This window comes from Chelonia mydas, chromosome 7 (assembly GCF_015237465.2).
Source record: "Chelonia mydas isolate rCheMyd1 chromosome 7, rCheMyd1.pri.v2, whole genome shotgun sequence".
NCBI classification, from domain to species: Eukaryota; Metazoa; Chordata; order Testudines; family Cheloniidae; genus Chelonia; species Chelonia mydas.
In genome coordinates this window covers 92,201,854-92,227,104 of record NC_057853.1, presented here as the reverse complement: position 1 = coordinate 92,227,104, position 25,251 = coordinate 92,201,854, and the positions used below count along the sequence as shown (strand labels likewise).

At 39.2% G+C, this 25,251-nt stretch overlaps 1 protein-coding gene across 16 annotated transcripts in view; it reads left to right on the top strand.

Annotated features, from left to right (window-relative positions):
- EXOC6 (exocyst complex component 6) overlaps nucleotides 1–25,251 on the top strand; it is a 175,856-nt gene that overhangs the window by 124,047 nt on the left and 26,558 nt on the right. For 11 of the 16 annotated variants that reach the window (XR_005226047.2, XM_043550685.1, XM_043550683.1 and 8 more), the window contains 2 exons: nucleotides 2,406–2,547; nucleotides 18,455–18,528. Coding sequence is in view for 13 of the 16 variants with exons in the window: in XM_043550685.1 (XP_043406620.1) it covers nucleotides 2,406–2,547; nucleotides 18,455–18,528 (216 nt within the window). In the remaining 3 variants the exon portion in view is untranslated. Of the gene's footprint in view, nucleotides 1–2,405; nucleotides 2,548–9,450; nucleotides 9,883–18,454; nucleotides 18,529–19,039; nucleotides 19,348–25,251 lie in introns of those variants that run through there. The other 5 variants (XR_005226048.2, XR_006292106.1, XM_043550691.1 and 2 more) reach the window with 2 other exon arrangements.

Below are 25,251 nucleotides of genomic sequence, written 5' to 3'. Positions count from 1 at the left end.
TAAAGGAGTTTAAATTAGTTAGTAGAGTAATAACTCAGATTCTTGTGGTTTACAGATAAGTTTAATAGATTTAGCCTTACTTTTTTTAACCTAGATTTACAGAAACCTAGTGATCTCACTGAATAGTTGTAAATTATGTACAGTAAACTTCCCCCCTTATCACTCCTTGACTGCACCATGAGAACAATAAGCCTGTAGTTCAAGTGCATAGTTGCAAGTAATTTAAATGTTAGGATGTTTGCATTTTGTCATTTAAAATAAGCATTAAATGCACATATATTGATACTTATTTTAAAAAGTCCAACAGAATTATTTCATATCATGTATTTCTGTATTGTAACCGGTATCTTGTGCTCCAGTGCTATTGATACATGCCAGTTTACAACAATTAAGTTCAGAAGTTTGGTCAGAAAGGTAAAATGGAATCTTTTGTTTATAAGAATACACACTGCGTTTGCATATAAAATACATTGAATGTTAAATTTTTTCTTGACAACCTATTAATCTGCTTATACTGTTATTACATTATGGTGGCAGCATAAATAGGACATGGAGCTGATTTGATGGAGCAGTACATTAAACTGAAATGCACTAGTTGTTCCATTAAATCAAAATGACATTTCCATTAAGTATCTCAAACCTACTACATTGTAATTAAATGAATTGTGGCCCATTGGTTATCCTCCTCCCCTTTTTCCCCCCCATTCATATTGATGTTGTTTTGCTTGGGGAATAGAGCTGCATGTCTCCCAATGTAATTACCATTGGGTTTGGGAGACTTTTTAGCATGCTGTTCTTGCATTGTTTCTTACATTCCTTGTTGGCAGTTCATCTGTTTCAGTCAAATATGTTGTTTGCTCCTGCTTTACTTTTTTAAGGCTTTCAACTAAGAAATTGACATCTCATTTTAGATATAAAGCTCCTTACAGTTCAAGGTGTCCTAATGCTAAAGATATACTGGTAAAAGTTGTTGGAAGTTCCCGTATGACATCAGAATAGAGTGCATAATATAATATCCATGAACAAAAGCAGGAAAAGTTCAAGGAAATTCCAGAATGTTACATTGTATTATGTATATATTCTTTTGATAAATTCAGTTATAACAGTAAATTGATGAAAGCAACGCAAAATATTTAGGGATAGATTTTGCTCTCTGATACTCATAAACATACAACTCTCATTGAAATGAATGAGTTGTACTTGCACAACTAAGGGCAAAATCTGTCTCTTTATCCTTTAGAAAATAGTCTGAATTGTTTTTTGGCCTGTAATTAAAATTATAGTAATAATTTAAAAGGTAAAGTTATTTGTATTGCACAAGGTATACTAAATCATTTCTTCCCTATAAAAATATAGTATATTAATACTTGAGCTCTGTTACAAAATAAATTATATCATTAACTGAGATTGTTACATTAAAACATGTTTATTTAAAGGTACATTAAACCACAAGTTCAGTAAAGCATAACATTACAATTTAACACACATATTTCTGTGTTTTAAAAAGATTGCAACATTATGGGTAAAAGATAGCTCTAGTGAGGTAGTCATAATGAATAATTGTTTTGAAATTTCTTCTTAATTGGTTATTCATCTGCAGTGCAACTTTCATATTATTTGGTTTTAAATTAACATATTTGATTAAATCGTTTAGCATGTTCATAGCTAAATTGTGCTTTATTAGTCTCTTGTAACAGGAAATAATTTCTTTTGACGGATTCTGCAAAAATTGTAATGAAAATGTAAATAACTGGATTGTGATTAGAAAATTATTTCTGTTTTGTACAGGAGAGGGCCACTATTCATTTTGTAAGTAGTTGATTTCCATGGACCATTATTTGACCTGTCAAATACTTTAAAAGAGTACGGACAGGCTTGAAGTTCGAAAGCAGCAGATTTTTAGGCTAGAAATCAACAGTTTAATATTTATGTAATAATGAGCTATTATGGTAAAATACCCAGGTAAAAGCAAATGTTTTGATTCTATAAAGGTGTTTGTCTGTTTTATGGTGTTACACATATGCTATGTGTCAATTTCCATTCCAGTTTTCATTGTGTTCAAAAATGTCGTCATAAGGTTAACAACATATTTCAGCAACGAATATTTTTTCATGACACTCTTCCAGTCAATAGTCTTGAAAAATATTTGGATTTGTCTATGAGACCAGAAAAATTACCAACTCTTGCTTAATACGTATTTGGTTGTGTTTAATACTCCTAAAGATGTAACTATATTCAAAACTGATAAAAGTGAATCAAATAAATTTTCATTAATCATTCAGTGTCTATTCTAAGTGTAGTTATTAAGAATTTGTGTGTGTATATATAAAATAAAGTAATACAGGCCATTATCTGGTGGTATACAATTTGCTTGCTATCTGACAACTTGTTACCCTTTTTATCAGGGAAAAGTGGCCCAGACAGCTTGCATGTCAGCCTGCCAACATCTTTCAACATCCCTGATGCAGATGCTATTGGACAGTGAGTTAAAACAGATAAGCATGGGAGCTGTTCAGCAGTTTAACTTAGATGTCATACAGTGTGAATGTAAGTAGAGAATTCTGAATGTTACAGTATTTGTATGTTTCATTATAGCTGCCATGACATTAAAAAAAATTTCTTTATCTAAACCAGGTAGTGATCCTCTTCTATAGCATACAAAAATTTTGTTTTTTGCTTATGCTTTTATTTCACCTATATTTGAAAGTACCATTTTTGGTTATGTAGATAACTGTGAGAATAATTTTCCAAATGAAGTTAAATTATTTAAATGAAAATATTAATTTATGATATCTTAATTTTTTAAAGGGTATTAAATATTCAGGACCCGAAAATGCTGACAGTTAGATGGTTTTAAATAAAGACCCTGAATATTAAGGCACTTGGAAAGTTTTTTAATGAAACTAAGCATTGCTTAGATTGAATTGTCCTTCTATTGTGTCTTCTAGTAGCATAATAATCACTGTGTAATACAAAGCTATAGTCTACCATAAAATTACACTCAAAACACTATGTTAAAAGAACATTAAGGTTTCATAGTTAGCCACTGAAAACTTAGGAAATGCCAGAATAGAGGTTGCCTGTGCAACCTTAATTCAATCCCCTTGTGCATCTGCATTATGATACAGTCTTTAATTATATGATCACATACTATTTTTTCCACAGACCCTGCCTCATTCAATGCACAGGATGGATGGTGCTCAATTAATGAGTTAAATATTTTGTCTCATTGTTCAGTGTGTGACCCCAGACCTTATTTACCTTATTTATTATTGAAATCTTGCTCTAAATACAGAATAATAATTATCTCATACGTTTTCTATGACACTCATTGCTATACTTAACTGAGTGCTTCACAAACATTTATTAATTAATCTTCACAACATCCCTATGTGATGAGTGGATATTATTCCCATTTTACGGATGGGGAGCTGAGGCATAGAAAGATTAAGGTCAAAAGTCCCCACAAACTTGGGTGCCAGCTTAGGTGTCCTTGAGACTCCATGGGCCTGATCTTTCAGAGTACTTAGCTTTATACAGCACTTTATATATTTAAGCAAGTCTCACACTGACTTCATTTGCAGCTGTGAGCACTCAGCAGTTCTGGAAATCAGACCACAGTGTCTCAAGTAGGACTCCTAGGAAATGAGAAGCAGTCAATTAATTGCCACCTGTGAAAAGTTTGATTTAAGTGACTTGCCCAGCATCACATAGGAACTCCATGTCAGGGGCAGGGATGGAATCCAATTCTCCAGGTCAGCATTCAATTGCCTTAACCATGAGACCATCCTTTCTCTTCCTGCAGTCCCCCTGCCACATTCACTACACACCTTTCAATTTCTGCAGTGAGGCAGGTATCATACAGACAACAGAATAGATCCATCCTGTGTGCTAAATGAGGTAGGGAGCCTGTGGAAATCATGTAGTTAAAAACTGTACCATAATGTATACATACAAGGGGACTCAATTAAGGCTTCATAGGCAACCTTAATTCTGGCATATCCTAAGTTTTGAGTGCTTGATTTTGCAACCTTAATAATGTTCTTTTAATGTAGTTTTTGTGTGTAATTTCTGAAGTTTGTAAAAAAAGCAAACTGAAAAAACAAATTCAAATATGTAGCATCATGTTAACATCCACATGGGTCATCAGCAGGATTGGAACCTTCATCTCCTCAGCTGAGCCCTCTGTTCTTGTGTGCTAATGGAGTAACTGATAGCAATAGTAGGTTGTCTTTCTCTGTGGACCAGCTCTAGAGGAGGATAAAAAACACACTTTGCCATTGGGTTTCATAGATTTTTGCTGACAGATGAAGAATGATGAGGCTCAGGAAACTTGGACTCCAGTCCAAATTCTGGAGGAGAATGTGATCTAGTGGGCACATACTCTTCTGCCTGTTCTCCCCAAACTCAACCCCTTCTGCCCTATCTTCACCAATCTGTCCTTGTCCCAGACCTGGGTCTCTTCCCACCCAGGGCTCATCTGTTCATTTTTCCTTGCCTACCCAGTGCCAGTCTCCATTCCTTAGGCTTCTCATTCCAGTCCCAGTATCCTTACCCAGCCAGTCCCAGTCTCCCCATCCAAGTTTTCTACCCCCAATCCTGTTTCTCTCATGGGCTCCCAGTCTCCTTGCCTAATCAGTTCCAACCTGCCCACCTTCCCCACCTCTGTCTCCTTCCTCAACATGTCCCAGTCCCCCACTCCTTCTTTCTCCTTCTCTCCTCCCCCTCTCAGTTCCAGTGTTCACTAGGCTCCGTGTTCCAGTCTAGTCTTTTTCCTCTCTCACCATCTGGCTCTTGTCTCTTCTGCGTTCAAGTCAGGCAGCTTCATCCTCCAGGGTGCCTGGGGGAGGAAGCACAGGAGAAACAGTTTCCCTGCTCTCAGTTCTCAGTGTCAGCCTACACCCCAGCCCAGAGCAGTTGACAGCAGCAGTTGCAGGGTTAGAGCAATGTCCAGTTGCTTTCTAGGGATGTTGCATGCCAGTCTGCTCAACACTAGGAGCTGTCAAGCAACCGAGGAAGGAATCTTTAGACATTTTGGATGCTAATCTATTAAGAAGTCTTTGCAGAGAACATGCAAACTGAGTTTTTTTTTTCAAAGGCTTATTACTTGGCTAAATTTGGGCAGACTTTCACAGGAATATCAAAATGCAAATATCAAAATGCACATGCCGCCATGCCAAATTTTAAATACCTACCCCAAAGCATGGGGTTACTAGAGCTTTACAAAGGAAAGATCACAACTTTTTTAAATGTCAAAACCTATTTCCCTAGCCTTGTTCTCAAAAATGGCAGAACCATCTTGTCTAAAACTTTAAAAAAAAAAAAATCAACTTGAGGTATTTTTCAACTTGGAAAATTCTAGCCCAAACAGTAAAAGTTTGGCAAAGTTATAAACGGAAAACAAGGTCTATAATAGGTATATTAATAACAGGCGGTGCTACCAACCCTGTCAATAATAAAATGTACTATGTATGGCTTTTATGATTCAGAAGTTGAAGGCTATTTTATGATGTCTAGAGTGATATTTATTATGGCTGAAAGTGTTGCCCAAGGAACCATTACATATAGTAAACTGGAAGTTCCAACCATTCAAGAGAATACGTTAGATTAAACAGAACTGTATTGTGATACATTTCATATTCCTGAAAGGAAAGACCTTACTAGAAAGTGTTTTGTTATGTTCATTATTAGAGCCCCGTGATTGTAAAAAAAAAATTTATGATTATTTGTTTGATTTTTGGGGCAGTTTATTTCATTTTATCATGGGAGGTCCTGAGGGGATGGGAGGGTGGGGAGGCTCTCTGGGGAGGATGGGTACTACCCTGGGGACTGGAAGGCCTTGAATGTTGTTTGGGGGGAGAGGTGCAGAGCAAGGCTGCCTTGCATTCACCCCACAGTGGTGGCTCCTGTCCCATGGGACTGGACCCAGCTCCCCTTTCTGGGTGTTGCAATGGTGGACCCCTAGCACCTGGGGTCACAGTGCTGCTCAGGATTGGCCTGGTCACCTTGCGACCTGGCACACAAGATTGTAGCACCACTCAGGTTTGGCCCGTCCACCCTCTGTCATGACAGAGGGGCTGGGGGGCCAAGTCTGAGTGATGCTGCAACCTGGAATGGCAGATTGCAATGCCCAGAGTGGGAAGTCATGTCCAGTCCTGTGTTGGGGTATGTTTTTCATTTTATTTCTCTTTACAGGTTGTTTTTTCTTTTATTGTGTATTATTTTGCATTTGTTAAAAACACACAGGGTGCTGCTGTTCGTTATCTCAATCATCCCCTGCTTACCCCAAAACTGGCTGTAACAAATGAAGCATAACAATTTACTTTTTTGTTAGAGGGGAAAAAATTAAACAGATTATGCTACCAACAAATTAACTCTCATGATAGTTTAATGTAGTAACAAAGGCTAAGGGCTATCCCTCAAGTATGGGTTCACCTAAAGCCCACCACAGGGTATCTTATCTGGCACTTTTGTGGCATTTTTCAATTCTTTCACTTTTTTCTCTCAAGTGGCGAGTTAACTAAGGTCTCTGCATAATCTGCCTCCAAGTCAAAATAGTCTTGCTTCTTTCATTATTATTATTATTTATTATTTTTGTACTTATGTAGCATTAAAGATGTACGTGGCACTTTGGTCAGGGAATCTGTTATTATTTGTTCTACAAAGAGCCTCCAATGTCAGGATTCTCCTGCAAATCCTTCCTCATGAATAACTCTTACCCATGCAAGTAATTGCATTAAATCAATGACAAAAGACTATACAGGATCAGGCCCAAATTAAGACAAGAACAACAGGAATAGATGCCAGTATATTTGGGGAAGGTGATAGAAGTTTAAAAGGTGGACAACAAGAAGACAAGTTCATGGAGTTGCTTGAGTGAGTAATGCATGATCTTAAAGATTGCAGTCTTATTCGTCATGTTGCTGAGACTACAGTTTACTTTGCCTTCTTAAAGAAATGTGTTTGAGACGTAGTTTAAGGGCAGGGTGGTTGGATTTAAGAAGCTGAGAGGCCTGGTCATGCCTCCAAAGCACTGACAGTGCCTCCATGATAGCTTGCTCACACCCTAGCATTCCAGGGCATTCTAGGTCTATGTTTTGCTTAGTGCTCCTTCACTTCCCTGTACTGACTTACAAGTATCCAGGGCTGCAGGGGGTGGCGGCCTCCACTGGGTTTCTAATCCCCACCCTGCAAAGGCAGGCAGGGAATAGGTGGGCAAGGACAGAGGGTGGGCAGAGCCTTTGTCAACCCCCAAACCCCACCAGCCTGCACAGATGTGCTGGTGCAGAGGAGGTAATCTGGTCCAACTATAGGGCTGGCACAAATTACTCCCATTTGCCCCTCTTCTCCTTCCCTCCCCCAAGCAAGGGGGAGCCAGGGTATCCCTTGGTATTCTACTATTAATTGAATTGTCTCATTAGCACTGACTCCCCCACTTATTAAGGCAACTCCTATCTTTTCATGTACGGTATATACCTGCTACTGTATTTTCCACTCCATGCATCTGTTGAAGTGGGTTCTAGCCCACGAAAGCTTATGCCCAAATAAATTTGTTAGTCTCTAAGATGCCACAAGGACTCCTTGTTGTTTTTGCTGATACAGACTAACACGGTGACCGCTCTGAAACCAGGGACCAGATTGTGATTCTGGCACAATAATGAATAATGAAAAGTGTTGGGCAACCTTAACTACAAGCATTGCTAACAGCTCTACCTATAATTCCTATACAGTTAATACATATTTGTTTGCTATGTATAAATATGTTAGAGTTTTATTTAATTCTCTGAAAAAATTCTTCCTCTCCATCCCTTCCTGAGGATATGCTGTTTACAGCCAGATTGTTATGTGGTTTATGACTATAAGACTCAGCGTGTATGTGTAAAAGTCATAATTGACTATGTGTACCACATTAACTTCCTACTCCCTTCCTTTCTAAAAAGTTGTACCTGAATATAAAGACAGATTTAGTAGGAACTCCAGAGCCACTACCATATTGCTCATTGCTCAAATGCCATGGGGTTGGCTGAAACAGTGATGTAATGTTACTTTTACTTGCACAACATAATGACCTGTTCATTGCTTGAAACCCAACAATCTACTCCTGAATGTGGGTTTTCTGCCCTCTATTAGGTTGAGAGGGAATGTTTTTCCTTTTTCAACTTTTACTCAGCTAGGATAATTAACTGACATTTTCTATATTTCTAGAAATGAAATTAAATAAACTGTAATAATCTTCCAAGCCCATGGTTTCATTGGCCTTTCTTTTAGATTTCATTATATGTTTCAAAGAGACTTTTATAGTCTGCCTCCTGAATATTCTCCCAGCAGCAGCCCCTCCCTCCTCAGGTCATACAGGGAAAGTGTGCCATGATATCACAGCGAAGGCAGGGTTCCAGTAAGCTGTACTATAATCTTAGCATCTCTCTAGTGAGAATGCTCTAAGTGACTTCTCAGTCACATATAACTTTCTTTTTTACATTTTCCTAAACCAATTGAAGGATTTTGTTTTTAATCAGGACTGTGTCTCTACAAGTTCTAGCTTTTTTGCTATCGTCCTGCTCAAAAACATGAGGTTAGAGTGTTTTTACAGTGAGAAGTCTGATTTTTAATTTTCCCATAACTTAAAATTAGCCAAAAGGATAATGTTCAAAGTTTCCCCCCCAAAATAATTTAGCATATAGCAGAGACTAAGCATGGAAAATTTCAGACCAAAATGTGAATGTTTCCGAAAGTTGCGTGTGTGTGAGGGACTGGGGGAGTAATAATTTTATAAACTGTTTTCATGCTTAACTAAAATGGATAACCCCAGGTGCCTTGTAGCATTTATTTTTATATACAACTGTCGGTAAAATTTTAACTCTTTCTGCAATGTTTTTAATGTAAAGTATAACAATTTCTCTGCAAATCTATTTGATCAAATATATTTGCTTCGAAGTGTTTAGCTACAGCTAAATAAGCATTTATGTAATGTTTGCTGAATAAGTATCTTACAAAAAATATACCATCTTATAATGTGCAAAATAAGAGGGTAGGCACCATAGTCTGCCTAGAGCTTGCTTTGTTGTTGGAGATTCATTCATAAGGTCTGTCACAGATGCATTCCAGGCATTGCTGTGCTGGCTGTGATTTATGTTCTTGCTCATCGCCCTCATCCAGCTTTATTCTTTGACATTTTTGGATTAATGGCTATGACAGTGACATTTCCATTAGCACTCGGGATGTGCAAATAATTCACAAATGGCAGGTAGCTTCCTACTGTATTTGATAAATGGATTTGATGTTTTATTGACCCAGGGATGTGGAGGGTATATCAGATGCATTCTGAATTCGAAAGTTTTCAGGTATAATGCAGAAAGTTCAGTGCTTCTAAATAGCCATTTTAATTCTTAGCAACATTCTAATCTAGACATTTGTTCTGATTTTAATGATACTTTTTTTTTATCCTTTCAGGTTTACAAGTAGTATATTACACAAACGGGAGATGGAGAGAACAGTAGCAAAAATTTGATTTCCTGTAAAATTTGTTTCCTTAAAAAAATTGTTAGTGAATTTAGTGTTTGAAAAAGATTCTGTATTAACCTCCCTCAAGACTGAAATTTTGTTAGTCATAAAACAAGTACAAGGACTAGTGATTCTTGTGGGAATGGAGGAAGAGCTCTTGTGGCATGCTCTGAGATTTCACAATCCTGCATTGCATTTTGAGGATCCATACTGGTTTACATTTTAAAGAGGCAGATCAGCAGGGCTCAGCAGCGAGGTTACTTGCTCCTGATGCTAGAGAACAGAAGGAGCAGATTACCTGGCTGCTTCAAGATGAAGTTCCTCTGATGCTAAAAGAAGAAATTATGTTGCCAGGCCTTCCCATTTCCAAGGAGACAAGGGTGTGAGAAGAAAGAGAAATGTTAAAGAAGGCGTGTTGTGACTGGTCTGTCTCCAGGAGAAATTTGGGGGGAGGGGGTTGCGGAACTTAATCAACTTTTCCCAAAATTTTAAAAGTTTTGGATTTGATTCACGGGATGGGTGGAGGTTTTGCAGGTGTTTTTACTGGAACTGAAGTAGTTGTTTTATTCCGTATATATTATACAATGTGAAGAGTATTTTGCAGTCTTTTATATCTGTGGTAATCTGCAGCTAGTATGAATGGGATAAGTTTAGGGTTTCCCAGGTTTTTTTCTGATTATCCTTTAAGAGGGGTCACTGAGGCCTGTTGCAGAAAAGCTACAGAGAAATCCTCCTGCTTGCGCCAGAATACGAGTACACTGAGGGGAAGTGGGGTCACCTCCTGAGGATAAAACTCACAAACTGTAGCAGGCTGTTTGGGTCTCTCCCTGCAATGCAGTGGGTAAGAGTAGCAGGAGTTTGTTTGGGGAAGGGAGATTGCTAGGAGAGACTGAGCACTGGTTCTGGTGGAGAGCCACAAGTACACAGAAAAAGCTTCAGAAAAGCATCCAAACTTTTGGATTTTCTGACTTACAAACACATTAGATGTGTGCCCACCACTAATAATATATAATCGGATATATATGCATGTAATGTTCTAAAACGACTGTCATTGCTAAGATTATTTGGTAATTTATAGTATTAAATATAAGTAGAAATGTTTCCTATCTAAGGTGACCGGAACTAAAATTGCTTTTTGAAAATAAAAACTATACCTGAAAGTATGTTTAGAGCCACAGTATTTAAAACCATTTAAATATATTTATTAAAATAGAATAAGACCTGAAGCAAAAGACCTGTTTGTGGGAAAATTTGACTTGCCATGGACAGTGTCTGTCAAAATATATATTTAAATTTGGGCTTATGCTTGGCATAATTGTAGAACTCACGGTCTGTGGTTTAAGGGGATATAAAGTTTTAATTTAAAACATCATGCCATTCTGGATATATTGACATCAGCATTTTTTAATGAAATGGTAACTGATTTAGAAATACTAATAGCGAGAAAGTTGCCAAAGAGTTTTGCTATATCATTGTTTGTAAAAGATAAAGAGCGACATCCTGATGAAGGATTAAATGTCACAAAGAGGCACACAAAGCTTAGCAGGCCTCATAACCCACCTGTGCATCAGCCTGGCTGACACTTAGGGCAGTTAGGCTCGTGTGTAAGAGAGATGGAAGGGATTTGCACCCAGTCCATAAAAGGACATAGAATTGCAGAAACTTCTTGGGAGATAAGAGGATTAATGCAAATCAGCTCCTGCTGCCATTCCCGTCCAACCACTCTCTCATAGATCTTCCCCTTTTTTGCCATATTGTGCCTGGATAGGGTTGCAGCAGCCTTAGGGGGAAGAGGTAATTTGGACCCTATTTCACTTTATTTAACCCGTTTGCAGGTGGCCTCACATACAGACAAGTAAGAGGTTGAGGAGCCAAAGCCCTATTGTTTCTTTGCAGGAGACCATCTCCTGCTCCATAGCCTACTCAGTCTGCTGGCTGAACTCCCCTCTCCTGGGAAGTCATGTTGGCACTAACTCACCTGAGGTCATCCTTCATGGCAGTTTGGGGGAAGAGAGGGACGTCACGCGTTCAGTGGGCAGAGTTGGGTGGTGACTTTTAAGTGCTAGTTGACAGCCTCAGGGAAGGTCCCCTCAGGGTATGTTGAGCAGCTGGGAAGTCCAACAGCGCTGCAAAGCTGCTAAAGGCTCTGTGATGCTGAAATGATTTTTGAGTCATGATTTGGCCTTAAATCTTCATGTTCTGGGTTAAAAATTAATTTACAGCTTTGCTGTCTTGAGTTAGAATCCAAGAAGCAATGCTATGAAGGTGAAGAAACAGCTGTGCTCAGTTAACTTATGACCTTAAGCATGTACCGAAATTTAAGTTTCTGTCACTTAGGTGCAAACCATTCATTTATGCTCTGAAAGTAAATGTTGAATTTCCAGGCCTGTACACTGAGCAAGTCACAGACATGAAGTGATGGTTGCATATGCTTAGGGATCGTTAATAGGTAAGGATTTTTTGTCATAAAATAAATAGTAGACCCTGGCATTTTGTTAAATATAGAATTACAGAGAGGCTCAGTATTATCACTGTTTACTGTTACAGATAACCTAAATTTCAGCATAGCAGAGATGTTCTTTGTCTTAAGATATAAATTAAAATAATTGTATACTTTTTGGCAGAGTTTGTGAGGCCTTACAGCTTAACTTGATGGCATTTCTGTGTTTGGATGTAACATGATAATATTTGAACGCCACGTCCAATCAATTCTAAAATTTCAGGAAACATTCCAGGCATCAATGAGCAGAACCCTATTGATTTGGGGGAAAACCGGAAAACCAGAGGGGAGAAATTGGGGACACACAGATCCGTTGCCATTTGTTTAGCACGGCCACAGCTTCAGCACCTCTGCCATTGTCTGTAGATCAAAGAACTGGTTAATGACACCAATTAATACTTTCCAGCATAACAATACCCCTATTTCATCTCTGCCCATTCTCCCAATCGGAGAGGGGGGATGGGGAAACCTGGCATGCGGGGTGGGGGAATTGGGAAATACACACAGCCCCTGGCATGAGGAGAGAATGGGGGACCCTGGTAAGAGATGGAATGGGGGATTAAGGAGAAGAGAGGTGTGGGGGCAAAAGGAGGGAAGGAGGCAATAAGAAGTATGGGAGGAAAGGAGAGTACACAGAATTCCTGGCAGGGGGAGAGTCAGGAGCCCTAGTATGGAGGGAAAGGAGGGAGCATGGGGAAGAGGGAAACGGGATGCACCCAGAGTCCCCTGGCATGGAGGCACGCAGACCTCCTGACAGCAGGGAGAATGGGGGACCCTGGTATGAGCGGAAAGAGAAGGGCGAAGGGAGGCGCACACAGCTCTTTTCACATATGTGTGGGGGAGAATAGGGGATGGTGTCAGGGGAAGAGGAATGGGAGACACAGAGCCCAGGCATGAGGTAGGGGGACCGGGGGAGTGTTGCAGGGAGTCCCTGAAATAGAGGGGGATGGGACGGTGGCACAGAGAGAATTGTTGGGAGGAATGAAGGAATTCAAAGAGTCCTGGATTGTACACTGAACTTGGCCTATAAAATCTAAAAGGTTTGCGACTCCCTAGGGTTTATTATTTAAATGTACATCCTTATTTTATATACAAAAGTTAGTTAAAAGAACAAAACATTCACACCAGAAAATACCAGAGTTGAAGCTGTCTGCACAGTCTTAAAACTTGGCCCCCTTTTGCATACATTTTACTATCCATATTTTAATTACATAATTGCAAATTATTTCTGCTTTGCTCCCAAGCTTCATTAAGTGCATGGGCTGGATGTTGAATGATGCAGGGTTGTGTAGTGAATGCATATTTGTGTTAAACAGTGCCATTAGTGTGCTGGGCGACCTGTGAACAAAAAGAGGGTGCATGGACTAAATACTGTACATTTTCTTATGACTTGGCCAAACCAAAGATTTTTACCAGGCCACCATAATGCATATATGCAACTTAATTCCCTGCCAGATTTCAAGTTTCTCTCCCAAACCCCTGAGGATTTTTTTAATGGCAAATCTTGCAATTTTCTCTCTATCTATCTTATACAAAATGTCTCAATCATTTTTGGTCAAATTAAAAAAAAAATCACTCTCAGGCTGAGAACAAATATGGAGGATTTTTTTCCTGAAAGATAAAAGTATGGCAACATTTTATCAGTATCTAGACAGAACCCTTTAGAATGGATACACTGACAACCTTAACTCTAGATGTTACTTTTGGTCCACTTAAAACATTCTGCAGTATAAAATACCTAATTAGCGTCATAAAATGATCATGGAAATGTGGTAACCCAGACAAAAATCTACTTGTCTGACCTTTGCCATAACTAGGGTCCCTTCTGGCTTCAAAATTATATTTATAATCAGAGGTGATGCTAGCCCATTGGGAGCCCTAAACAGGAATATTTTGTGGGCCCCACCCCACACACAACACATAATAAAAAAAACTGTCCATAAATTACATAACACATTTTTGAGTGATTTTCAAGACCCATCCGCACCTTGTAACACTGAAACAAACACAAAAAATTGAGGACCTTTCCTCCTGCCCCATCCCCCATTGCATTATGTAATTTACGGACTGCCCCGAAAGAGCGGATATCTTTAGGCTACAGCTCATTTAATTCTCTTCCTTAGATGTTCTCTATGGCAAGTTGCTGAAGAAATCCCCAATATAAGAAACTACTGGGCTTCAGGAACACATCAAATGTAATTCCCTTTAGCTTGGCACTGTATTTGACAACTGGGCTTGACAGAATTACAGTCCCTGTCCTTGGAAAAAATGGCAGTCATGGAATGCCTACAGAAGATAATAGTAGGATATGTTGTCATTTAGAGTTGGAAGTAGTGAAGAAGTGTGGTTTCACAGTCCAGGAAAATATGAGGAGATTTTCTTATGCTAGTAGGTGTGCAGGCAATATTTTCTTGATATGGTTTGTTTAACAAAAAAAGCTAATACTTTCTCTTTAAAATTTAATTTTTGACAGCTCTCCTCCCACCAATGCTTCAAACTTTATTTTTTACAAAAATACTTCTACAATGAATCTTTCCCCACCCTCTGCGTAGAATGTTAGCTATATCACTGATATAGTATGTTTCCTAATACAGGAAACACAAGCAACTCAGAAATCAGATTTAAATACGTTGGTCACTGTTAATCAATCAGCACTAACCAACAGTTAATGAACAATGGTATATGACTTACCATTTCTATTTCTATTGGTCTTGGATCTGGTCTAAAATGCAGATTTTTTTTTAATGAAAACTTTGGTTAGTGAAAATTAGACTAATTTTTATTGTAAATTAATATATTTGTCCAAATTAATAAATTCTGATATTGCTTTATTGTCTAAAAATTTTATTTAAATTTTTTTCAGATGCTTTGGCAATCACTTTTAGATGCCCTCAAGAAGGGCCTTGATCCTTGACTGGGGCCAGAGCACTACTATTATGCAAATAATAAACTGTGCCTCTAATAGTCTTACTCTACATTTATAGTTGACAGTTGCCCGTTAGGATAGTCTTTAGTCTCTATTTTGCCCATTTGTACAAAACACTTTATTGGTATGGTATATACTACTGCAAGCACTTTCACACATGCTTAACTTTATGCATGGGACTGATCTCATTGAACTCAATGGGACTGCTCCATGCTGAAGTTAATTGTATGCATAGCTGTTTGGTTGATTGGGGCCATTTATTATTTTTTCTTTCCATTAGTTGAACCAGTATCTTCTTTCTGTATGTCAGCTTTCATTTGACTTTCAACATTTTCTAGCTAACCTCTTTGCAAACCTACATTTTACCCTTCCAGGGAGTCAGTGTGGTATGGTGGATAGGGCACTGGACTCGGGAGTCAGGAGACCTAGGTTCTGTTTTCAGTTCTGCCACTGACCTACTGTACGCTTCAGTTTCCCTTCCGTAAAATTAAGACAGTGGTACCTACCTTCTTTTGTAAAATGCTTTGACATCTGCAGATGAAAAATGCTGTATTAAAAAAGTTGCAGATTTGTTGTATAACAAGGCAAATATAATCATTCTCTTCATTCTTGAAAACAGCTAAACTATTTGTATTCAAATGTCCTTATAAAAAAATCACTCCCATTCTTAGAACAAACCTGCTAAATGTCAGCCAGGAAGGTAAAAAACAGAAAGTGACCCGTTAAAATTGAAACACTTCTAGAGCCTTAAATAGAGTTGTTGCTGTATGCACCACTAATAGTTAAATAACAACAACCTAGTGTTCCATATGAGCCCTACTTACTATTTAAGACAGCAAAGACCAATTTTTATGAATGTAAGAACCTACCCTAGAGTGAGAAGAATAGACTTGCACAAAGCTAACAGATTTTAAAAAGCATGCCCATATATGATTTATTATTATTAGCAATATGCTTCTTTGTTTAACCATCTCTAGTACAGCTGTGGTACATAGCAAAAGGTTGAGATTTGGTGGGAAGATAATCTCCAGGTTGTAAATGTGCCTTTGGTAACATGATAGAAACTGGGTGTGAATGTCAAAGTTATATGGCTTTCTAAAATATACTTTGTGCATACACACTGGATTTGTAATGTGACCTTTTATTTCCTGCCATCATTTTATGGATTCAGTGCATGTATAAATACCTAGGAAAGTTCAGAGACAGTGCTGGGAAGGTGTGTGGGGAAGACTTCTGCTGTCTTCTGCTATACAATAAGTGTGGGTGTAAATGTCTGGAGACAGGACTCTTCTAGAGTCCTGTCTTTTTCCATACAGGGTAGAAAGGGGTGTATGGAATGAGGCAATGTATGCCTCTGATGACTGGTCATATTGAGCAGTACAGAGCATTCCACTGACATCTAGCAAATAGCTAAATATGGTGAAAGAAATTCTTCATTTTTCTATTTTTAAAACATATGAATTTCCATATGTAAAAACTGAATTACAAGAATGTTAAGATAAAAAGGCACTTAGATGTCAGGAAATGGCAATGTTAAGGTGCATGCAGAAAAATGTACGTAGACAGCGTTGAGGCAGTCCTTGCCCCAAAGAGCTTAAATAAAGACACGATGCAGCAAGTGAATGTAACAAGAAATAGAAGAAGGATGAAGGAAGAGTAATAAGATCTTGTGGTCCAATAGCCTTACAACGTGCACAACTTTTTGGCTCTGAATCATTTAAGCTTTGAAAAATGTGCCAAACCCATAGCCTATGCTCTCCCTTAACATTCCTGCTCCCAGAAAGTGTCGGTTTGTTGCCTGCCTGTTATTTGCTTGGTTGGTTTTCACCCTGTATACAATAGACTATTCCCAAATTCCAATCTACTTAGTATCATTAGTTCCTTTTTTTTAAATATAAGTCATCCCCACAACTCCTGTAGCTGATGGGTCCCCTCCTCTTTGGGCACTTATCCTAACTGGGACTGGAAGGACACCATGCACCAATGGTTTTCCTGCTCTGTTGCTGTCCAGAGGGGCTAGGTTGGGTCCCTGCAGCTGTCAGGTGCAAGATGGTAGAAATTCTGTTGATCGAATATGAAGTGTATGCTCTGATGTCCCTGTGGTCTAGGTTTGGTATAATGCCACCAGGGTCTAAGCATTCAGTTATTCCCCTTTCCCATACCTCCTGCATCCAAAAGTCAATCTCACCACCCCACAAAGAGTACAGAGTGTCTGGAACTGATGATTCATTGGGGCACCTGGGCTTTTCCCCCTCCTCCAGTGTTGTTGGGGCGGGGGGGTGAGGTGCGCTGCTGGGGTCATGTGCCCCCAAAGTACTAGCTCCATAAAAAGACAAAGAGGGATCAACTTGCCCCTGGTGGCAATGGGTGCAGCTGCTGCATCCAGGAGCCACCTTAAAATGGCCATTCCTGCTGGAAATTCTGTGGAGGGCTTCAACCCATGTAGTGCTCCTGAGAGCAAGGGAAGGAACTGCTGGGGCATTGTGCCCAAAAAGCTCCACAAGGGGGTGCAAAGGGAGAAGCAGAAGTGGGTCTGGCTAGCACCTTGATGCACTGCTGGTCGTGACTGTTGCTTTCTCCTTCCTGAAGGATTCATCACCTTCCACTGGACAATTTTAATTAGATTAGATCATCCACTCTGCCTTTTTCCTAATTGTGGGTTCATTTATGTTGCATCTTACTGTGGAATTTTTTAAATGAATTTTCAAGTTCCTTGTAACTTTTATTTTACAAAGACAAAATCTTCAGTAAGCTGTGCCCTTTTCCTGCTTTCTTTCCTAATTCACTAGCTTTATTTTAAACTGCAATAAAAATAAGTTGTTAAAAATAAATCTGATTTTTAAAACACTTTAACAGCAAATATCAATGGTCATACATCTTACTGAAATAATGCAGCTAGTTTTTTAATATATGTCCCCATTTTCCCCCCCTCCTTTTTTTTTTTGCTTTTGAACATACTTCAGCCTTCCAATTCTGACAACCTACTTTGGGCTTTTTAAAGAGCAAAATTCCATTATCAAAAAACTTGTTAAAAGGCATGAGCAGACATTCCACCTCTGTTCTGATTATGGTGCTTAGAACTTTCCACCTGTTGTCTGCACATTAAGCTAACTCCCATCTAAGTGTCTGCCTTTTATTGCTGTTTGACTAGAGGTGAGATTTTTATTGAGCAGATGCCTTGACAAAAGCAGATGTTTAAAAATACGTTGACGGCCATGGAATCGGTATCGTTTCAAAATGCTTTGGTAATCAGTCACCTCAGGACAAAAGTATAAAGTATGCTGCTCACGTGATCGGAGTATTATTACTGGTTTTAAACTTTATGTAGGATAAATGTATCATAATTAAGGATTATAAGAGTTTTAAATGATGGAGAATGTGAATTAATAGTTATAATCTTTGATTTCTATCAAAATAGTTAATGTCTACTCCGTTGTAGTATCCCACATTTTTAATGAATAGAAGTTGCTGTTAGTTTGGTTTTTTTTTAATTCTGTCTCCTTAATATTTCTAAACTTTGCTTACAGTGTTCGCTAGTTCTGAGCCTGTGCCAGGATTCCATGGGGACACCCTGCAGTTAGCTTTCATCGACCTCAGACAAGTAAGACATTAGTTGGTTTTTTATCCTATTGATTTCCCCCTTTTGATTAGTGCCAAAGTTGTTACAATTCAATGATCTCTCATGTTTTTAGACTTCTCAGTGTAACCGCTGTTGAAAAACAGCAGTTATTTTAGGTGGTATTAGTGGGACTCTTCCCTATGAGTTAATATTAAACTGTTTCCCCAGCATGATGTTAGGGGGCACTGTGCTACCAGAGGTGCCATCTTGTGGATAAAATGTTAAATTGAGGTCCTCACTACATGTCTAGATACCGTGTCACTTTTTATGCAAGAGTATACATGTCGGTGTGCTGGCCTGATTCCATTTCAGGCAATTACCTTCTGCCTACTGAATTACATCCTGCATTTTCAGTGTGACATAGTATTGTTCCCTACTGCCTGTCCTAAACGGTTATGTAGAATTGTTTTACCCTGTTAAACTGCTGCCATATTCCAAGCTAGTGATGACTGATTTCTAATGCTATGTCCACTTTAATTTTCAATGTCTTCAGTGATGGGCTCCAAACTCCTCCCTTGGGAAGACTGTTCCACAGATCTCACCATAAGGAAAATTTTCCAGACTGAATCTTACTTATCTTTGTTTCATCCCATTACTTCTATTTCCTGTTCTCGTTAGATTCTTATGCTGTGTCCATCACTAACAATTCATCTTCCTCAGTTTTTTTTAACTTGATATTATCTTTTTTTTAAAAAAAGGATTTATCATACTTTTTGTTTTCTTTTATTTCACAAATATAGTAAAAGTGTTACCTGAACTGTGAAATGAATAGTTAATCAAATAAAGATGGGATTGACTTAAGCACTCCAAGCCCTTTGACAACATTATTCAGCAGTGTTGCCACTTGACAAAAGTCATCTAGAAAAAAGGGGTAATCTAAGAAGGGTTCCATGCCAGATTATCTGTATGTTCACAGTGTTTTCGCTTCTGCATAGCTTTCTCACGGCAATCCAAATCTTCTCAAAAAATGAAAATCCTGTTGTAAAATCATTTTGCAGATAGTCTTCCCCTCTCTCATGCTAATGAGCAAAAAACAGGGAGGAGGGGGAGCAGCTTTTTCAGTGATAAAGTTAAAAGGTATAGGGTCAGATTCTAAGATCACTTACACAGGTTTAATGATACCTTTGCAATCAATGAAGTTACAGTGGTGTAAATCTAGAATAAGTGAGCAGAAGATCAGGCCCATAGCCTTGTGTTAAAGCTATACAATGGAAATGTGATGTCTGTAGATAAGAGAAGTGGAAGAAGAATTTCAGAAACTGCAATTCGATGTGTGGAAATATAGTTCTCCTTTTGGTATTCTACATTAGAGGTCCTGGGCTGACTAGTAGACTTCATCCTTTTGGATTTTTATATCCTCCCTTATTACTAGTGTTGTAGGACATTAAATGTCTTCCACTTTGTACTACAGTAAGTAGTTTAGTTGAAGGGAAGAGAAGTTTAAAGATTGATTTCATTGTGGCACAACTTCTTTGCAACTTTCATTATCATAAATCCTATAAATCTTTGAAGAGACTACATTTCTTTCAGGAAAAAAGTAATTTCCAGCTGTGCAGGAGCATGGGACGAGTATGTGTGCATTTACTATAGGAAATAAATAATATTTTTGTATGTTTAAGTACCAGTTGTTGAATATGCTAGATAAATACTTATGGTACTGCTTATATATGATTATTTAAATTGTGCTTGGATTAGCAGTACGTGTCTAGAATTCTTTTTATGCTGTATAATACTTCACAGAGTGTCTTTTGCACATACTGGGAATCTACAAAATTTCAGATATTTTATAAACTTCAGAAATTTAGGCAATTAGCTTGTTATTGAGCCTCTAGCTGTAGAATAGTTATATAGCATATTTTGTTTATTTTTTCTTTTATATTTCTTGTGTGTCTCATGAGAAACTCATAGGGATTCAGGTATTCATAGAGAGCAACATTTACCTTTTAGTAAGGATTTGACACTGTTTTCCCTCTCTTCCTTTTTTGTCATCCATTTCTCTCTTAATAGGGTAGATGACAGTTCTTTTCAAGAAAACTTAGAAAGGCAACATAGCCTTTTTCAGAAACTTCTTATAAAAGGTCATGCTTCTGTTTTTTAGTTTGAATTTGATACTTCTTCATGAATTGTGGGATATGAAAGATAAGGAAGTAGGTCCACTGGTCAGGTTTTACCTGCCCACCCGGACTGTGCCCTGAGGTCAAACTCCTGATATTTGCTGTTCAGTACAGAGGAGTTGATGACAGGTAGGGGCTGATACAAGGGGGAAAGCTTGAACCATATCAAAGCTAAAAGGCAGGAGAATTGGGACTCAGTGAGAGACTGTAGCTAAAAGATGGATCAGCAGGATTGCCCTCTTTTTAAAAAGTAGCTGACCTGTGATGGAAAAGACTTTATCATCCTGCCAATCACATGCTTGCTAATGGAAGCCAGTTATTTCAACAACAGCTTACTCCCTCTGTGTCGTATCAGGACAATGTATAAGATTAACAAGGATAGAGCAATGTAGTATTGGAACACTCAGCCACAAGAAATAAATCTAACTTATAAGGAACCAGCTTTGGAAGAACCAGGAGGATAACGAAGCTTTCATGGTTACTGTGGGGTGCAAGGAGCGGACTGGGCAGGTTGCTGCTTCTAAAGAGCACACTGAAAGTGCTTTCCTCTTAGCAACTCCTGAGCCGCTATCTCTCCCTGTCAGTAATAGTTCTGAACAGTCAGGTCCCAGTCCTCACATTGCAAGCCCAGTTCCCCCACATCCTCTCCACAGCTCTAGGAGAAAAGCTATCAAGAAGAGCTGCACCTAGCAGCAGCAGCTTTCTGCAATCAGGTCCCATTCCTCTTCCTGATTGTGGTGCTCTCATTGTCTTACCATGACCTCATACACCCACACCAAAAAAATAACAACTTTGTTCCTTAAGGACCAGGTTTTTTCCACTCTACTTAGATTCCACTCTACTCGACTCTACTTAGATTCTGTTACCATTTCTATCACAATGGTATCTGAGCAACTTCCAGCAATGCATTAAGTGACCAGCGTGTGTTGAACATGGTTCTGTCATTCTCCCTTTCTGCCTTCCTCTCTCAAGGGAAAAAGTTTTGTGTGTGGATTTTCTTTTATTTTTTATATGTTTTTTTACTTTTGTATGCTGTACTATGTGTGTTTATTAGTGAAGGTATGGCAAAGAAACATGCTTTGAACTTGGAATGCTAAGTGATGAGGTTTGTAGTGGTTCTTAGGGGATTTTTAATTTTTTTATTTAATACCATTGCAAAATATTTGTATAGTCATTCTTTTAAGAAAAGAAGGCAGAGGACAGGATGTAAAAAAAAAAAAGTGGGTAGTGAGAATGGAGCAGGAAGGAAATGTGGACTACGGGTTGCATACTCTTCTTGCTAAAAGAAATTATGAAAATATCTACATTGATTGTTGTTGTTTATATAGCTAGTAATGTGTGCTTAGCATTTTACAAAACGAAAAAGAGACAGTCTCTGTCCAAAGGAGCTTATGTACTAAGACTGGACATTACACTACAATGATAACAGCTAAGGGAAGGTCAGGGGTAAGTGAAAGTAAGTGTTATGTGAAGATCATGGAATTGTTTATCTTTGTAGGCAACTTGTTGGCTAAAGACAAGGAATCACCCCTACATGGAATGGGGGCGCAAATCAAACAAGGAGATCAGTAAAAGTCAGTGAGAGCCAATGGGGTGATCAACGTGGAGGCTGAAGTCCCGAGGGTGGGGGAATGGAAGGAGAGGAGAAAAAAGGAAACCAACACTGCTGAATGAGGATTTAGGAGACTTATATAGAACAGCAGCCCTGATGCCAAATGCAGATGAGCTGGATCATGTGTAATTTGAAGAAAGAAAGGGAGTGGCAGAAATGAAGGGAAACAGGTTGAAAGGACAAGAATAGGAAATAATAATTATTAAACCTTTCTCCTTTGCCTGTTAGGTGGGGATTTTCAGGCTCATGGACTCTCCCCCACCCTGCAGCATGTCTGGTTATTCAGAGAAACCTATCACTCCTGTGTAGTCCTACCACAGGCTGTTACATAAAATGGAATTGTGCTTGTCTGGCTTTCAGGTCAAGGATCATTGCTCTGCCAGGGAAAGGGGCTCAGAGTCTGGTGGGTAGCAAGGGTTTCTCTGTCTCTCTGCCCTTCCCTCTCTCCATAGACTGGTGTCACTGAAGTATAAGGAGCACTTCAGGTAGTCCCTGCCCAGAACAGAGGCACATAAGGGCTCCATTCCCCACACAGCCACACCACCTTGGGATTATAGGGAGACAGGTGAAAAATCTCTTCCCATGTTCAAAAGGACTCGGGCGTGACTACATGGGATGTTACTCTGTAGCAAGCCCAGGTGTGAATCTACAGCGCACTAGCTTAGCTAGCTGCACAGTAATGTCCTGTGTGGACACTGCTACAGAATACTAAAAGTTCCATAGTATGCTTTTACATCCTGGTCTTTGAAACAGTAGTACATCAGGCACCCTGGGACACTGTGCTGTAGCACTGTCCACACAGGATATTACTGCATGGCAAGCTGGGGCACTGTAGACTCTCATCCTCGTTTTCCATGCAGTAACGTCCTGAGTGGTACTAGGTCTCTCCTGAACTTCTGACATGGGCGCTAGGCATTCTGAGGGAGAAGGCAGGCATCCTTTCAGGTTCTTAGGGCCATCTAGCGGGCTATTACCACAATCAAAGTATTTGTACCAGTGCCCCTTCTCAGCTGAAAAGAACCTCCTGACCTTCTGAATCAAGGATGCCATCTTGGTCCCAGACCTCAACGGTATGGTTATAGTTAATAGCCTGGACATTGGAAGAGAGGTTTAGTTCAGCAGGGTTTTTCCATTAATCTCACTAATACTTTTTGGTATCCAGACAGAATTCAGCCAGGAGATTTTGTTCTTTGATCTGATCAAATTATATATTTGGTGTGAAACAGAAAGCTCTCTGGGGTAGGGACTGTGTCTTTATTTGTACAATGCCCAATGCAAAGGAGTCCTGGCCTCTAGATGCTACCATAACACAAATAGTTACCACAAAGTTCTGGTAATTTCACCTAAACTAGAGTTTTTCCAGGATGGTTTACTGGAGTCTGACAACCAAGCACCATAGGAAATTGGCTACCAGACCTAGTTGTGTTCTTTATGCAGGTGCATCAGGATCCCCTGTGCATATCATCATGTGTCAGGATTAATCAGAATGACAGATTAGACACACCTGACCTAGTCTAGTTGCCATTACCTTCACAATGCTGGGTGTTGAATTAGTTCTTCTATCCATGCAAGAACCACACTAGTGTTGTTGTTATTCTTATAACTCCAGAAACCTTACTGTTCTAGGTATGTTCTTTCCACAATTACAGGGAAATAGTTTTCCTCCCATCATTTTGTTTCAATCCTTGGCACCCCTTTGGAAGGCTGTGACATAAATGGGCGTTCCTAGCTCTCTAAAGTTGTATCTCAAGCATATGGCGTGTGTGTGTCATCTTATTCTAGCCAAAATGCAAAAGCCTTAGAACCTCGAAGTTGCAGCAGGCAAGATGTTAAAATCCTGCATGAGATGGCTCACTAGGCATCTGGGAAACTATTTACAAAGAAGTAGTGAAGGCTGCCTTTACCAGGTCTGTAGAGGCATTGTGGGAGAAAGTGTGTGAGCCTCATCTGAGGAAAATTTGCAAAATAAGTTTCCATTCCTTTGCAGAGGCATCCACTGGTAGGAAAGTTCTGCTGGGTTGGTTCCCAAATAATTCTTTAAACTATAAAGCTCTTGCTTTGTATGGGGGTGAATTTCCATTTCTGCCTATTATTTATTGTACTTTAATAATAATTAAAACTCTGCTCATCCTTCCCCTCCCTTCTTCTGTGAATCACTGCTCACCATTTGCCATTGATTGAGGAGTGAAGCTCTGCAGCCAAATGAGAAATTTTTTATCTGATCATTATCTTTCTATTAGCAGCTTCTCTTCTCATCCAGCCCATCCTGGTAGTCTGGTAAATGATCAGAATACAATTTGTAAATACTGAAAATTTTGTCTAAAGGGAGACTTGGACACATAACTATCTTTAGGTTATTTATATATTCTATCAAGTTGTTTTCTTAATGCTAATAATCGGTTGCTGGAGGGTTTCTAAACTTTGGAAGAACACTTCTAAAGGCCTGAGGTGAAGGGTGGGGCATACACCTGGAGCCTCCAGAAATATTGGACTATCTATGAATTCCACAGGTAGAAAGAATTGATGAATGAGGGGAGAAACTGCTAACAGAAACTTATCCGGTAAGAAGTTTCTCATTCTTCTTCAAGTGTTTGTTCTGGTGGGTGCTCCGCCACCGGGCGTGCACTCGCCTGTGCATTCTCAATTGAAGACTGCAAAGTAGTGTCTGCGGGCCTGGGCCTGTACAGAGCAGCGTCCCGCACTCTGACAGAGAACATATAAGGGAGGTTTAAGCCTGCCTCCCCTCAGTTCCTTTTCAACGACCAGCTTGACATGCAGAGTTCTACTGTCTGCTGTATTCAGCTTCATAAACTGCTCCAAGATTGAGATAATTCCAGTACCATCAATATACTTTCCCTAAGCCTCTGGAGCCCTTTAGGAGAAAGGCCAGACCACAGAAACAGAGGTCTCCACCTAATCAGTCTCTCCCTCTAAGAGGCACTTTTGACACCTTGGTCAAGGGCATCAAGCAGTCCTCTC